Below are 17206 nucleotides of genomic sequence, written 5' to 3'. Positions count from 1 at the left end.
TCACAGCTAAAGAAAATTAAACTGCTTGAAGGAAAAATAATTTTGACTTTACTGAGTATTTAGTCTTTGGAGCTTTAGGAAGAACATACCTGTATTTTAAGGTTAGTACTCTATTTAGTCAAGATAACTACTTATGGACATTTTTCGGAGGAGTTGGAAGGTTCATATTTATCCATTTTCTTCTATCTTCCACCTTTTTGGTTCAAAATGCAAAAATATTTAGACTAGTAATTTTTTGAACTGCTTGTTTGAATAAACCATGCATCCTGAAAGGTTAAGAGATTGTTAGAAGCAGAATAGCATTCAAAAGGTAATACAGCCTTAGAAAATTGACATCTCAATCTTACAATCTTGTCATTGAGCAACTTGGCAACTGAAAGAATCCTAATAGTTTTTCTAGAATGAAGCAAGTTTAAAATCTTTACTTATCATTGGCTCCCTGTCTTGTGTTGGTTAAATTTTAGGTCACCCTTTTATTAGGCTTTCTTCTGATATTTTTAAGAAAGTTGGAAGATCAAATAAAATACATAAAAAGTTGACAAATACTTGCTCAACATTTGAGGGTTCCTATAATTTTAGTAATATGAATATTGAAAAGATAGGGATATAAAATGAGTTGCAGTTTGAATTTGCCCTTTGAGGGGACTTTAGCCCAGAATCCTAAGTTTTATCTCCTACCTCTTCAGGCTGGGCAAATCTCTTCACTTCTTTTACCCTGTTTCTTACTTAAAATGACAGTAAAATCTATTTTGTTATGAATATTGTAAATTGAAAAATTTGTTTAAAGTGTTTAGTATAGTGATTGGTCCATGGTTAGTACAGTAATTGACATTTCCTTAGTTTATTGTGGTAACTTTTAAACTTGGGGAATCTGCTTACATACATACATACATACATACATAGAACAGAAAATGAACTTGAAGCAATATATGACTTAGTGCCAGAATATTGATTATTCTGATAACTCCTGTTATCATAGAAATTTGAGGTGATTCCAGACCATATGATTATAATATAAGGCTTTATGGGGGAAATCCATCCTGGAACAATCCGTAAAGGGATGGGTTAGGGGTGGGGGTTGCATTTTGATTTCACGGAATATCAGAAAAAGTATTTCAGGAAACAGAAAATTCTTTAGAGTCAAGCATTAATGTGTTGTATTTAGTTTCCTTAGATTTGCTAGTCCAAAGGATATGTGTGTGTTTACTTAGGGGTGAGGCAGATAAGTTTATTACTTTCATTGCTAAATTGGGTGTTCAGATGTGAGCCTCACTCCATATTTTTCAAAGTTCCTTATTTTATCCCAGTCCTTAGCAAATAATAGTTCATTATATCATGCCCAGTTTTATTTATTTACATCTATATGAGCATGTGTATGTGTGTGCCTGAAACAAAAGTTTCTTAACACACTTCTGCTATGATTCATTAAGGGTTTATACAGCTTTACTGAAGTATAATTAACAAAATTGTAATTATATTTAAAGTGGACAATGTGATGATTAGATACACATATACATTGTAAAAGGATTCCCATCAGAGAGTTAAGTAACATATCCATCACCTCATGTATTTACCTTTTTTTCCCCTTTTCCTTTTTTTTGTGAGAGCTCATTATGTTATTTTCCATTCAATTCTATTTCATGGGAGAAATGGAACAAAATTTGGTACAACTGCTAAATTTTAATATTTACATGTTACTGAATAGATACCATATCTCAGTAAAATTATATTTTTGCATGTCTCGAAGCAGGATGCCAAATTAATTGGAAGGGAAATTAAAACCAAGACGATGATAATTGTAATCTAGATAATTTTTGATAAAAATTCTGATTTAGAGTGATGGCAGTGGTAAAGAAACAAAAGAACTAATCTAAGATATACTACGGAGATAATCTGCAAGTTAATTGAAATAAAGAAAGGTACAAAGCAGAAGAAAGAACTCCTAAATTGGAATTTAAATGAGTAATATCATTAACTATTAATCAAATGAGTAATCTCACTAATCGTTCATCTATGTAAGAGTGAGATTCAGTCAGGAATGAAAAGAGCAAGAGAGATGAATTTCATGTTAGTATAACCATATTATTTAGCACCCAAATTAAGATTCTATAAGAATGAATCTTAATTCATTCAAAAGCAATTACACCAATACAGCAGGTGTAAGTTGGGACTGTCTTGGACTCACTTGGATACAATGTCAAAATGCCATGTTGAGTTTCAGGCGATTAAGAATTCAGATAGGTATATTATACAGCAGTTGAGAATGCAGAAGTGAAAATAGAGGTTGGAAATAAATATTTGCTATTGTAAAGCCCCAGATTTCTTAAAAGGAGGCAATAATAGAAAAGAAAAACAACAGAAAAGTAGAGTCTGGGTCTATTTGCAAAATTATGAAGTAGCTGAAGTTGCCGTAGTCCCTCTTTTCCCCAAGAATGTGGTTTGCATACTATTCACATCCCTGTTTTCAGAGAAAGTGGATAAAAATCCATTTAAGAGCCCCTGTCTACCCTAAGAGTATTTTTGTATTTTGCTATGCCATTTAGAAATACATAACATACTTCATGACACTTCACTTATAAATATTTCAACAGGTACCTCCCGAGAATTTGGTCATTTTCCTGTGTAACTACATAACCATTTTAATTCTCTTTTTTTTTGCCATCATCATATATCTATATTTTCAGACTTGCTATTTTTCAAGTCACTTTAAACCAAGATGAATTACAGTAAGGAAAGCCCAACAGGGACAGTTAAACAACATTTGGAATAAAATGATTTGGCCTGATTTTCATAACCACAGATTTCAAAGAATACCACCATCCATGCCAGGTGTACCAGACAACCCCATCGTCGGTATTAGCTGTGTAGGGGTCAGTGTAGTAAACGCCATTTGGGTTTGCAGAGTGACACCTGTTAAACCACCAGCCAGGCTGGTCTTTTGCACAGTTTTTTTTTTTTTTGGTGCCAATTTTAAATAATTTTATTTAAGACATTGCATTTTCCACTTATAATATACAGTGCTTATAAAGTGCAATGTTATTTCCTTTCCCTGTGCATATATTCAAGTATCAAGAATGCCCAGTTAACTTCAGCAGCTCAACTTAAAAACGGCCATTTAAAACTGCTACAGATTTGGGTCCTTCAATGTTTTGTGTGGAACAATGCTAAATTCTATTCAGGTTGGCTTAATCACCCTCTTCAATGGTAGGCCCAGAGGAGGCACCTCCAGATGGAGGAGCTCCACCCCCAGGGAAGTCCCCAGGCATTCCTCCTGGCATGCCCCCTGTACTCTGGTACAGCTTGGTAATGATGGGGTTGCAGACTTTTTCCAACTCTTTCTGTTGATGTTCAAATTCTTCCTTCTCTGCAGTCTGGTTTTTATCAAGCCAGTTGATAATTTCATTACACTTGTCAAGAATTTTCTGCTTGTCCTCATCATTGATCTTCCCTTGAAGTTCTTCATCCTCAACTGTTGCTTTCATGTTGAATGCATAAGATTCAAGTGAATTCTTGGAAGACACCTTGTCCCGCTGCTTCTCATCTTCAGCTTTGTATTTCTCAGCTTCCTGGACCATGCTCTTAATGTCTTCCTTCTATCACTATCCCATGTTCTGAATTTCATTCTTTGGTGACTAGCCCACCATTGCACCTCAGGATGAAAATTCCCTGCAAGGGAGTTTCCAGCTGTATCAGAATATTCTCCAGTATTCAACTCATAGGACTTCTTGTGTAGTCAATAAGTGAAGACTTTATTACCCAGCCAGTATTCACCATTTTTTTGGACAAAATTTCTAAAGCCATTTTCATAGTCATTCCAGTTTCTGTTAAAGTTCTCACTGCCATCAGATCGTCTCTGAATCACAGTCCATCCTCCTCCATCAGACATGTCGCAAAAAACAGAATTCCGTTGGGCTCTAGAGAGGTTTGATTTTGTAAAATCCACTGCGCTTATATCCATCATTGAAAGTCTCTGAGCAATATAATAGAGTGAGGCCAAGGCTTACTCCTGACAAACACTGTGCTAAACGGGGTGATGTGAATACTTTCCTTGTTCATGCAATGCAAAAAGTAAGCCGTGTTGGAAAGCTGAATTTCTAAGCTTCATGAAGTGATAGGACAGCCTGCCTAAAGGTCTTTTTCCTCTCGTCCCAGAATGGGGCTGAGCTCAAAACTTGAGAACCAAAGGCACAATGCCCCAGCTTCTGAACGCGAACAAAGGCCCCTGAGCCCAGCCGGCCCTCTGCAAGGCGTGTGGGGAAACATTGGAGCGCAGCCACCCCTCGCCTCTCCTGGAGGGAGCCGCCGAGCTGACCTGCTGCAGCCAGCCTCACCCCTGGGGACATAGGCAGCAGAAGAGGAAGAAGTCAGTTCCTTGGAGAGTGCAGTTACTCTTGTAGGGTGGCTGAGTGGGCTCTCTCCTCTGAAACTAGCGAGAGAGCATATAATAATCCGGACACATGGCTGATATTCACTAAGCACTTCTTTTGTACTAAATGCTCTTGTAATCATGGTACCTGTGTTAACTCACTCAGTCTTTAAAACAAAGAAACGTACTTATCATTCCTATTTTACAGGCAAGGATTAAAAAGCATATAGGGTTGAGTAACTTGCCCAAAGGCTACAGCTAGTGGGAGGAACAGCTGGAATTTCAAACTTATAAAACCAGGCTTCAGCGTGTACACTGCAACTACGACACATACTGCCTCCTAAACACTGGGGCCTTGCGGAAGGGCGCATGGTTAAACCAGGGGCCTGTTGGCTGAACAGATATGATGTTGAGACAGTGAGGCAGCAGGGGTAACTCGTGCCCAGTTAGAGTAGGTGTGGACCCTCAACCATTTTAATTCTTAGAAACTATTTGCATTAGAAAAAAATACTTTGAAGAAACATTGCTGAAAAAGAATTTCAGATCTCAAAAGATCTTGGATCTAAACCTTGTTGTGAGTTAAGGTTGTACTGTTGGAGATTAATGTTTTATTCTGCCTAGCCATTGAGTCTCACCATTCTTTGGTTATAGCCATAGTTAGGAGGAGAAAGGAGAATTATCAAAGTGAAGATTAAAAATGGTCTGTAAATTTGGGGGGAATGCAATTAGCAGTTTTATGCCATTCCAGAAAACTAAGGGCATCGAGAGTGAGTATCATTCTGAAATTTAGTATACTCTGTCAGCATAGGCTAGGTTATGCTGTATTACAAACCTAAATCTCAGGGACATAAAGGCTTAATCTCTCTAACCTGTTCAGTGCAGGTTTATAGAGAAGGTTCTGCTCATCATTATTGTTCAGGGATACAAGATGATGGAGAAACCACCATCTTGAACATTACCAGTCACTGTGCCAGAAGGGAAAAGATAGGTTTTCATACCAGCAATTAAATAATTGGCCAGGAAGTGACACATCACTACAGCGTATTTGCCCCACACGTTGGGGCATCAGAAAGTGTTATCCTGTCAGGTGCCTAGAAACAGTTATGCATACTTGGCATTTTAACTAATACTGTCCTATTTAGTGATCTTTTTCCCCCTCTTTGTTTTTCCAAAGATCAACTATTTTATTACTTTGTATTGGTCATTTAAAGGAAAGAATATAATACTGTAGTAGTCCTTAACATAGATTAAATTATTAAGCAATTTAAGAGGTTAAAAAGATTTTTGTAAATCTATTTGAAAAGCAATACTGACGTTTTTTTCCTCTCTCAGGGCTCAGCTGATCCTCTGAATAGTGCTTTCCATTTGACCTATAACATGGTTTTGAACTTACTGCGTGTGGAAGAAATTAATCCTGAGTACATGTTGGAAAAATCTTTCTACCAGTTTCAGCATTATAGAGCAATACCAGGAGTAGTAGAGAGTAAGTATAAAATTACCACAATAGAATCTTGTTTAGCTTGGATACTGAATAGCAAAATTACTGCAATATTGGCTGCTTTGGCCATTTTTTTTTTCTGGCAAGCCAAATCTTGGTCCTTACATAAAGTAAAGTAAGAACTGCAGTCCGATCATGATAACTGACTAGAAAATTTTTAAATGAAAATAAGAAAACCCTGCCAGGGTATCTTTCTATAGTTGGTTCAAATTTAGTATTATTACAGATACATCACATGTTAACTCATGTTCATAAATAATGATATAGCAAAAAGCTTAGTATATTAAAAATTGACCTAAAAGAAGCATATGTGTATTAGTCTTGCCCTTTCACTGTTTTCTCATTATAAAAGAGTAATAATATAGTATACCCTTACAATTAGAGTATTTTAACTTAGATTTAATTTCAGCTTTTTTAGAATTTCTAGCTTCTAATATTAAGAAAATGCTTTCCAGAAAGCAAGTGTTCTATGATACCTACACTAAGTAGAATTGTGTATTGATCCTTATCCTTTAGGATATAGTTTCTGATCATCATATGGAGCTAAATAAAATCTAAAGAGGAGGCTATGATTGAAAATACTAGTTTGGGTAAATCTTATAAAAATAATGTATAGTCATCATTGTAAAAGAAAAAAACAAAATTCAGCAAAAAACAAAAAGATAGCAAACTTAAAATCATTTGTAATCTCACACAGAGACAGCCACACATCACTGTTAACATTTTATAGTTCTTCCATCTTTTTTCTTTCTCATACATCTATTTGTATTCTTAGGATAGGGTCAAATACAGTAGTCTCCCCTCATCTGCAGGGGTTATGTTCCAAGACCCTGAGTGGGTGCCTGAAAACACAGATAGTACCGAACTCTTATGTATACTATATTTTTTCCTTATACATACATAATCTGGAATATTTAAAATGTGATTCATAAATTAATCACAGGAGATTAATAACTAATAATAAATAGAACAATTATAACGATATACTGTAATAAAAGTTATGTGAATGTGGTCTCTGTCTCTCTCAAAATATCTTACCGTATCATGCTCACTCTTGTGATGATGTGAGATAAAATACCTACTGATGAGATGAAATGAGGTGAATGTTGGGTAGGCCTTGTAACACAGTGTTAAGCCACTCTTGGCCTTCTAATAAGTCAAAAGGATGATCATCTGCTTCCAGACAAAGGTGGACTGCAGGTATCTGAAACCACAGAAAGTGATAGCACAGATAAGGCAGGGACTACTGTCTTGTACTGTACTGTCCTGATATTTATAGTTGGTATCATTTACTGAATATTTACCCCATGCTTAGCCTTGCATTCAAGGCTTTATATTCATTAGCTTACTGATCCTGGCTTTTTAAATTTGATATATCCTTTGAAAGTGTGATTTTAATGACAATATTTCCATTTTATTAATGTATGGTTTATTTAATAATTTATTAAAGGCAAATTTTAGATACCTGTCTTATCTTGAGTAGTGGGATCACTTGCACTTACGGTTTATGTAGCAAGAAGTAAATGAAGTATAATAATGTGCCTTAAAAAAAGGAAAAAGGCTTTAGAACATCCAAGAGGGTAAAATTCTTTTTTTTACCTTTACCTAAATGATAGATCATTATTCCTCTTTCCATAATTTCTCAGGTCTTATTTAAGAGGGGCTTCATCACTACAAACTATAGAACTAGAAGGAGTTTGGGGATCATTTTACAAGTTAAAAAGGCTTAGAGAAGTTACCAGTATCTAAGATTACACATTTGATTGATGACAGATTTAAGATTATAATAGTATACTCCTGGCTCCTAAGCCATGTTGTTTTTAATTGAGGCATAGGTCATCCCTTCTGAATATGAAGAGAATAGATGTAGTAAATGTGACTAAAAAAAAAAAAAGAAAATGAGAATAGGTAATTTAATGAGCTAGTTGGTTTTAAGACTTACCTCTACTTCAATTTCCACAAACAAAGCTGTTTAATTTTTAAACACACCTTATAAAACTAACGGCAAATGTATAATTTCAGATCACATTAAATTTTATTATTTTCTTGTAAAGTATTTAATGTCATCTGTCTTGATGATAAACTACAGTCTTAGCCAGGAGAAAAGAGTATGATTCTAGTCTCAGAGAACCATATTTTTAAGGCAGCCGTAAATCTGTCTTTCTCCCACCAAAAAATAAATGAATAAAATTAAATTTAAAAATAACAGAGGGAATAGAATTTTTAAAAACCAACAAGATTTAAGGTCATCATGGATTTGAGTTTAAAATAAGAAGGTACATTTGATTAGTAGTAAAGAAGGAAATTCATTAATTTCACCTCATATCATAGAAATTTCTGGTGATGTCACTGAAACAAGTATAAGGTTACAAGCCAGCTCAATACTTTAAATAAAAAGAATTAAGATTTAAAATATTCCTTTGAGGCAGGTAGACCATGCCTGACCAGAATAATTCACACACACACACACACACACACACCTTCGAGGCCTAAGAAATCCCAGATACAGTGGGGTATAGAGGGAGAACTTAAAGTATTTTCCCATTTATTTAAAGCATTTTTTATGATTTCTAGCAGAGCTCAGATTGTTCAGTGACTTTGACCATGACTCTGCTATCCACTTTTTAAACTTAAGCATTACCACCATGTATTTCCTCATCCCCTGCCCTCTGTCTCCACACCCCAGCTACTGCTGTCTTTTTCAGTGTATTTCTGACTGACCTACTTTTCAGAAAGATTGTAATGCAGTTTCCTACCCCTGTGGTGTTGCTGCTGTACACTTGAATCTTCTTGCACTTGACTTACCCCTTTTTTTCCCCTACCTCTGTTTTTAAAGGGGCAAGACCTGTTTTTCTAGCATTTTGAAACCAATAAAGAAAAACTATCAAAATATAACAGACTTTTTAAGGGAAGAAGTAGGAATTTAATTGGTGATAGAAATAATTGTTAAGGGAATTGCAACACCTTTAGTACAGTTTGCAAGGCTGAGTGGTGTGACCAAAGAACATGTAGTGTAAGAAGAGGTGGTTGGAGGTGATAGGGCTATCCTGTATGCTTTTAAAATGTAGACTATATCCTGAAAGCAGTTTATTCCTATTTTCCCTTAGTACTAAGAAGGGTATTACTACTTTTGCTATTGATATTACTAGAATCTTTTTGAGAGTTGGTATTATTTTCACCACGTTAAGTATACCAAAATGTAAATGTAGACTATATTGTCTTTAGAAGTATGAAATTAATCTCTGTTTTACAAGTACAATGCTTTAATTTTTTTATAACAAACTTAGATACTGGCATACATGAGATGTTTTTCATTTTGATTTACTGAATCTATATATAATAGGTTTTCCAGTGAGCCATAAGAGTAAAACCTCCAGGATTTCATTGTTCCTCTACTGAAAAGAAAGATGCAAACTTAATTTTAATTTTTTTGTTCAGTTCTTCTCATAATGCCGTGATGAATATCAGGAGCTTTAGAGTTAGACATGAGTTTGAATCAAGATACTATTGCCATAGATCAATATAGCCATTTCAGCTTTAACCTGATGCAAAATTCACTCATACTGGGAATAACAGTCTATTTCCTTATCATTCAAAGGTCCATATCCATTGCATATATTATATAATATGAATATATATTGGAACTACCACCTCTTTTGTCCCTCAGAAGGAGGTAATTAATTGCAAATTGTCTCACAAATTTTGTGAACCTATCTTATATGCTGTTTCCTTAGAAACCTTGTTGACTTTTGTCTATCAAATATTCTTTCATAGTTTTTAAGTTGCTTTTCTGATGACATTTATTGCCATATGTGTTATTAAGAGTAGGCTTCTAGTCTTTAATGAATGGGCAACAGTTCCTATAAGAAGTCATGCAGATCATTCAGAAATAACCAGGATGATACAGTATATATGCATAAGGGAGTACAGAAGACCAGAAATTTGATAGAGTAGTCTGTGAGAAGGTTGAAGATGATAATAAAAATACTAATAATACAGTAGTAATATCCCTCCTGAATGTTTACTATATGCTGTACCATTAGCTAAGTACTTTCCATGTATCTTTTTAAAATTAATTTCTTAACTACAGCCTTATGGAGTTTAGGCACTGTTGTTATCCTAATTTTGTAGATAAAGAAACTGAAGCACACAGGTTAAATAGAGGAGTTTGATCAGTGGAATAGAATTGAAAGTCTAGAGGTAAATCTATCCATCTGTAGTGAATCAATTGTTTTTTTTTTCTTTTTTGGTATTGTTAATGTACAACTACTTGAACAACATTATGGTTACTAGACCCCCCTATTATCAAGTACCCCCCACATACCCAATTACAGTCACTGTCTATCAGCATAGTAAGATGCTATAGAATCATTACTTGTCTTCTCTGTATATACTGCCTTTCACCTGTCCATCCCCGCTAATCGTGTGCTAATCGTAATATCCCATTTTCCCTCTTATCCTTCCCTTTCCACCCATCCTCCCCAGGCCCTTTCCCTTTGGTAACTGTTATTTCATTCTTGGGTTCGGTGAGTCTGCTGCTGTTTTGGTCCTTCAGTTTTTTCTTTGTTCTTATACTCCACAGAAGAGTGAAATCATTTGATACTCGTCTTACTCTGCCTGGCTTATTTCACTGAGCATAATACCCCCTAGCTCCACCCATGTTGTTGCAAATGGTAGGATTTGTTTTATTCTTATGGCTGAATAATATTCCATTGTGTATATGCACGACATCTTCTTTATCCATTCATCTACTGATGGACAGTTAGGTTGCTTCCATTTCTTCACTATTGTAAATAGTGCTGCGATAAACATAGGGGTACATATGTCTTTTTCAAACTGGGCTGCTGTATTCTTAGTGTAAATTCCTAGGAGTAGAATTCTTGGGTCAAATGATATTTCTATTTTGAGTTTTTTGAGGAACCTCCATACTGCTTTCCACAATGGTTGAACTAGTTTACATTCCCACCAGCAGTGTAGGAGGGTTCCCCTTTCCCTACATCCTCGCCAACATTTGTTGTTTGTCTTTTGGATGTTGGCCACCCTAACTGATGTGAGGTGATATCTCATTGTGGTGTTAATTTGCATTTCCCTGATGATTAGCAATGTGGAGCATCTTTGCATGTGCCTGTTGGCCATCTGAATTTCTTCTTTGAAGAAGTGTCTGTTCAGATCCTCTGCCCAGTTTTAATTGGCTTATTTGCTTTTTGTTTGTTGAGGTGCATAAGCTCTTTATATAATTTGGATGTCACCCCTTATCGGATATGTCATTTATGAATATATTCTCCCATACTGTAGGATGACTTTTTTGTTCTACTGGTGGTGTCCTTTGCGGTACAGAAGCTTTTTAGTTTGATGGAGTCCCTTGTTCATTTTTGCTTTTGTTTCCCTTGCCCGGGGAGATATGTTCATGAAGAAGTTGCTCATGTTTATGTCCAAGAGATTTTTGCCTATGTTTTCTTCTAACAGTCTTATGGTTTCATGACTTACATTCAGGTCTTTGATCCATTTTGAGTTTACTTTTGTGTATGGGGGTTAAGCAATAATCAAGTTTCATTCTCTTACACTTAGCTGTCCAGTTTTGCCAATACCAGCTGTTGAAGAGGCTGTCATTTCCCCATTATATGTCCATGGCTCCTTTATCATATATTAATAGTCCATATATGCTTGGGTTTATTTCTGGGCTCTCTATTCTGTTCCACTGGTCTATGGGTCTGTTCTTATGCCAGTACCAAATTGTCTTGATTACTGTGGCTTTGTAGTAGAGCTTGAAGTCAGGGAGCCTAATTCCCCCTGCTTTATTCTTCCTTCTCAGGATTGCTTTGGCTATTCGGGGTCTTTTGTGGTTCCATATGAATTTTAGAACTATTTGCTTGAGTTCATTGGAGAATGCTGTTGGTATTTTGATAGGGATTGCATTGAATCTGTAGATTGCTTTAGTCAGGTTGGCCATTTTGACAATATTAATTCTTCCTACCAAATAGCATGGGATGAATTTCCATTTGTTAGTATCCTCTTTAATTTCTCTTAAGAGTGTCTTGTAGTTTTCAGGGTATAGGTCTTTCACTTCCTTGGTTACGTTTATTCCTAGGTATTTTATTCTTTTTGCTGCAATTGTGAATGGAATTGTTTTCCTGATTTCTGTTTCTGCTACTTCATCGTTAGTGTATAGGAAAGCATACACTATTAATTTTGCATCCTGCAACTTAGCTGAATTCAGATATTGAATCTAGTAGTTTGGGAGTGGATTCTTTAGGGTTTTTTATATGCAATATCATGTCATCTGCAAACTGGGACACTTTGACTTCTTCCTTGCCAATCTGGATGTCTTATTTCTTTGTGTTGTCTGATTGCCATGGCTAGGACCTCCAGAACAATGTTGAATAAAAATGGGGAGAGTAGGCATCATTGTCTTGTTCCCGATCTTAAAGGAAAAGCTTTCAGCTTCTTGCTGTTAAGTATAATATTGGCTGTGGGTTTGTCATATATGGCCTTTATTATGTTGAGTTACTTGCCCTCTTAACCCGTTTTGTTGAGAGTTTTTATCATGAATGGATGTTGAGTTTTGTTGACTGCTTTTTCAGCATCTATGGAGATGATCATGTGGTTTTTGTCCTTTTTGTTGATGTAGTGGATGATGTTGATGGATTTTTTAATGTTGTACCATCCTTGCATCCCTGGGATGAATCCCACTTGATCATGATGGATGATCTTTTTCACATATTTTTTAATTCAGTTTGCTAATATTTTGTTGAGTATTTTTGCATCTATGTTCATCAGGGATATTGGTCTGTAATTTTCTTTTTTTGTGGTGTCTTTGCCTGGTTTAGGTATTAGAGTAATGTTGGCCTCAGTTTGGTAGTATTCCCTACTCTTCTACTTTTTGGAAAACTTAAAGGAGAATGGGTATTAGGTCTTCACTAAATGTTTGATAAAATTCAGCAGTGAAACCATCTGGTCGAGGAGTTTTGTTCTTAGGTAGTTTTTTGATTACCAATTCAATTCATTGCTGGTAATTGGTCTGTTCAGATTTTCTGTTTCTTCCTGTGTCAGCCTTGGAAAGTTGTATTTTTCTAGAAAGTTGTCCATTTCTTCTAGGTTATCCAGTTTGTTAGCATGTAATTTTTCGTAGTACTCTCTCATAATTCTTTGTATTTCTGTGGTGTCCGTAGTGATTTTTCCTTTCTCGTTTCTGATTATGTTTATGTGTGTAGACTCTCTTTTTTTTCTTGATAAGTCTGGCTAGGGGTTTATCTATTTTATTTATTTTCTCAAAGCACCAGCTCCTGCTTTCACTGATTTTTTTCTGTTGTTTTATTCTTCTTCATTTTATTTATTTCTGCTTTAACCTTTATTATGTCCCTCCTACTGACTTTGTGCCTCTTTTGTTCTTCCTTTTCTAGTTTCATTAGTTGTGAGTTTAGACTGTTTGGGATTGTTCTTCTTTCCTGAGGTACACCTGTATTGCAATATATTTCCCTCTTACATGACAGTCGCTGCGTCCCGCAGATTTTGTGTTGTTGAATTATTCTTTTCATTTGTCTCCATATATTGCTTGATATCTGTTTTTATTTGGTCATTGATCCATTGATATTTAGGAGCATGTTATTAAGCCTCCATGTGTTTGTGGGCTTTTTTCTTTTCTTTGTGTAATTTATTACTAGTCTCAATCCTTTGTGATCTGAGAAGCTGGTTGGTACAATTTCAGTCTTTTTGAATTTACTGAGGTTCTTTTTGTGACCTAGTATATGATCTATTCTTGAAAATGTTCCATGTGCACTTGAGAAGAATGTGTATCCTGTTGCTTTTAGATGGAGTGTTCTGTAGATATCCGTTAGGTCCATTTGTTCTAATATGTTGTTCAGTGCCTCTGTCTCTTACCTTATTTTCTGTCTGGTTGGTCTGTCCTTTGGGGTGAGTGCTGTGTTGAAGTCTCCTAAAATGAATGCATTGTATTCTATTTCCCCCTTTAATTCTGTTAGTATTTGTTTCACATATGTAGTGATCCTGTATTGGGTGCATAGGTATTTATAATAGTTATATCCTCTTGGACTGCCCTTTTTATCATTATGTATTGTCCTTCTTTGTCTCTTGTTACTCTCTTTGTTTTGAAGTCTATTTTGTCTGATACAAGTACTCCAACTCCTGCTTTTTTCTCCCTATTAGTTGAATGAAATATCTTTTTCCATTCCTTTACTTTCAGCCTGTGTATCTCTTTGGGTTTAAAGTGAGTTTCTTGTAGGCAGCATATAGATGGGTCTTGTTTTTTTCATCCATTCAGTAATTCTGTGTCTTTTGATTGGTGTATTCAGACCATTTATATTTAGAGTTATTATCGATAGGTATGTAGTTATTGCCATTGCAGGTTTTAGATTCGTAGTTACCAAAGACGCAAGGGTAATTCCCTTACTATCTAACAATCTAGTTTAACTCACTTCTTATGGTATTACAAACATAACCTAAAGGTTCTTTTTTTTTCCTCCTTTTTCTTCCTCCTCCATTCTTTGTATGTTAAGAATCATATTCTGTTCTCTTTGTCTATCCCTTGGGTGACATCTCTTTAGCCTTAAGAATACTTCCATCTATAGGAGTCCCTCCAAAATGCACTGTAGAGGTGGTTTGTGGGAGGTAAATCCTCTCAGCTTTTGCTTATCTGAAAATTGTTTAATCCCTCCTTCAGATTTAAATAACCTTGCTGGGTAGAATATCTTGGTTCGAGGCCCTTCTGCTTCATTGCATTAAATATATTATGCCTCTCTCTTCTGGCCTGTAAGGTTTCTGTTGAGAAGTCTGATGAAAGCCTGATAGATTTTCCTTTGTATGTGATCTCTTTTCTCTCTCTAGCTGCCTTTAAAAATCTGTCTTTGTCCTTGATCTTTGCCATTTTAATTATTATGTGTCTTGATGTTGTCTTCCTTGGGTCCCTTGTGTTGGGAGATCTGTGCACCTCCATGGCTTGAGAGACTATCTCCTTCCCCAGATTGTGGAAGTTTTCAGCAATTACCTCCTCAATGACACTTTCTATCCCTTTTTCTCTCTCTTCTTCTTTTTCTGGTAGCCCTATAATACGAATATTGTTCCATTTGTGTTGGTCACACAGTTCTCTCAATATTCTTTCATTCTTAGAGATTCTTTTTTATTTCTGTGCCTCAGCTTCTTTGTATTCCTCTTCTCTAATTGCTATTCCATTTACCATCTCTTCTACTACATCTAATCTGCTTTTAAATCCCTCCATTGTATGTTTCATTTCAGATATGGAATTTCTTAATGGTTGAATCTCTGATTTAAATTCATTCCTGAGTTCTTGAATATTTTTCTGTACCTCCATAGCATGTTTCTAATTTTTATTTTGAACTCTGTTTCTGGCAGATTGGTGAGTTCTGTTTTATTTGGGCCTTTTTCTGGGGTTTGTGAGATTTTGGTCTGAACCGTGTTATTTTGACGTTTCATATTTCTGTGTGGTGCCCACTAGTGCCCAGAAGCTCCAGTCTCTGGAGCTGCTCAGCCCCTAGAGTGAGGTTGGAATTCTGTAATGAATTGTTTTTTTAACGAATGAAAGAAGAGGTTGGGGATCGTTGGGGATCTGATTTGGTGCCCAGGGGGAGGAAAGATCTGTTTCCTGATTCCCGTCCATGGTGCCTGTCTCCCATGTCAGAGCCAGTGGGCCAGGCACACAGGTGTAAGCCTCTGTGCTTGGCTTTTCTAGCTGTTGTAGCTGGGGCCTCCCTCTAGTTGGCCTGACGTCAGCACAGTGCCTGCTGGTTTGCGAGCTGGTGCCGGCAGGCCAGGAGGGAGGTGCAGCAGGCTGTATGTCACATTGGGGGGCCGCAGAGCTGAGTAGGCAGCCAGGGGGATGGAGCGCCTGAAGCTCCTCAAAGTTCCCAACCAGCTGGGCTGAGCGCCCCCAGACAACCATATCCAGCTCTCCTGACTCCCGCGCATCAAGCTCTGTGCCAACCCCGACCCTTCAGCAGCTCTCCTGCTGCTAGGAAAACTCTCAGACTGCCTGCCTTTCCTGTGACTAAGGATCGGATATGGATCCCATCCTCCACAAATGGCCGGAATGTCTGTCTCTCAAGCTCAGTCCAAGCTCCCGAACGTCCAGAGTACCACAATGTATAGGTTTCTGCTCACAAAGCAGATCTCCAGGGCTGGGTTTTCAGCAGTCTCAGGCTTCTATGCCCTCCCCGCTCCATTTTTCTTCTGCCGGTGAGCTGTGTTGGGGTAGTGGCTTGGGTCCCGCCAGGTTAGGGCTTTTGTACATTACCCTGTTTCTTGAGGTCTGTATGTACTCTAGTTCAGCCTTCTTTCTTGTTGCTGTTTTACAGTTAGTTGTATTAATTAACTATATTTTTGTACTATTTGTGGTTTTGGGAGGAATTCTCTTGTCTCACCTCTCACGCCGCCATCTTAAATCTTAGGAATTCTGTAATGAATTGTTTTTTTAACGAATGATGCTGGGACAGAAGGATAGGCACATGTGAGAGAATGAAGTATCCTTACCCATACTGTATACAAAATTGAACTGAAATTGGGTGAAAGTCCTAAATATAAGGTAGCTGAAACTATAAAACTGTAAGAAGAAAGCAAATGTAAATCTTCATAACCTTGGATTTGACAATCGTTTTTTTAAAATAAGACACTAAAAGCAGAAGCAACAAAAGAAAATAATAAATTGGATTTCATCATAATTAAAAACTTGAGTACTTCAATTGATATCAACAATAAAGTGAAAAGAAATCCTAGAATGGGGAAAAGCTTTGGAAAATCATTTATCTGATAAGGGTGTAGTACCCAGAATATATATAGAACTCATAACAGGAAAAAGACTAGTTTTTAATGGGCAAAGGATTTGAATAGCCATTTATCCAAAGAGGATACACAGTTTGCCAATAAGCACATGAAAAGATGCTCAACATCATTGGTTATTAGGGAAATCGAGATAATAACCACATGGAAATACCACTTCACACTCTCTAGGATGGTTATTTTTTTAAAAACATATTTAACAAAATGGTGTGGTCATTGTTGAAAATAGCACTTCCTTAGCAAGTTAAAAATAGAACTACCAGAAGACCCAACAGTTCACTCCTGGATATAAAACTAACAAGAACTGGAAATAAGTTCAAGCAAAAATGTGTGAATGAATGTTTAAGGCAGCCTATTTACTGTAGGCAAAATGTAGAAATAATCCAAATGTCATCAATTGGTAAATGGGTAAACAAAATAGTATATCCATTCAGTGGAGTATTATTTAGCCATAAAAAAGGAGTGGAAGTACTGATAAATGCTACAACATGGATGAATCTTGAAAACATGCTGAGTTAAGGCAAACATAAAAGGCC

At 36.4% G+C, this 17206-nt stretch overlaps 2 protein-coding genes across 3 annotated transcripts in view; one reads left to right on the top strand and one right to left on the bottom strand.

Moving 5' to 3' along the window:
- Positions 1-17206, top strand: part of MTREX (Mtr4 exosome RNA helicase) — a 130620-nt gene that overhangs the window by 64543 nt on the left and 48871 nt on the right. For both annotated transcript variants that reach the window (XM_036900345.2, XM_036900344.2), the window contains one exon: positions 5699-5849. In XM_036900345.2, coding sequence (XP_036756240.1) covers positions 5699-5849 — 151 coding nt within the window. The remainder of the gene's footprint in view (positions 1-5698; positions 5850-17206) is intronic.
- Positions 906-3602, bottom strand: LOC118919924 (heat shock cognate 71 kDa protein-like). The gene has a single exon (XM_057495190.1). It carries the CDS (start codon positions 3573-3575, stop codon positions 3186-3188), a length of 390 nt encoding a protein of 129 aa, XP_057351173.1. The 5' UTR covers positions 3576-3602; the 3' UTR covers positions 906-3185.

The sequence above is a fragment of the Manis pentadactyla genome, chromosome 2 (assembly GCF_030020395.1).
Source record: "Manis pentadactyla isolate mManPen7 chromosome 2, mManPen7.hap1, whole genome shotgun sequence".
Lineage (NCBI taxonomy): Eukaryota > Metazoa > Chordata > Mammalia > Pholidota > Manidae > Manis > Manis pentadactyla.
Note: the sequence above shows the minus strand (reverse complement) of the source record. Positions and strands in the feature narration are given on the sequence as shown.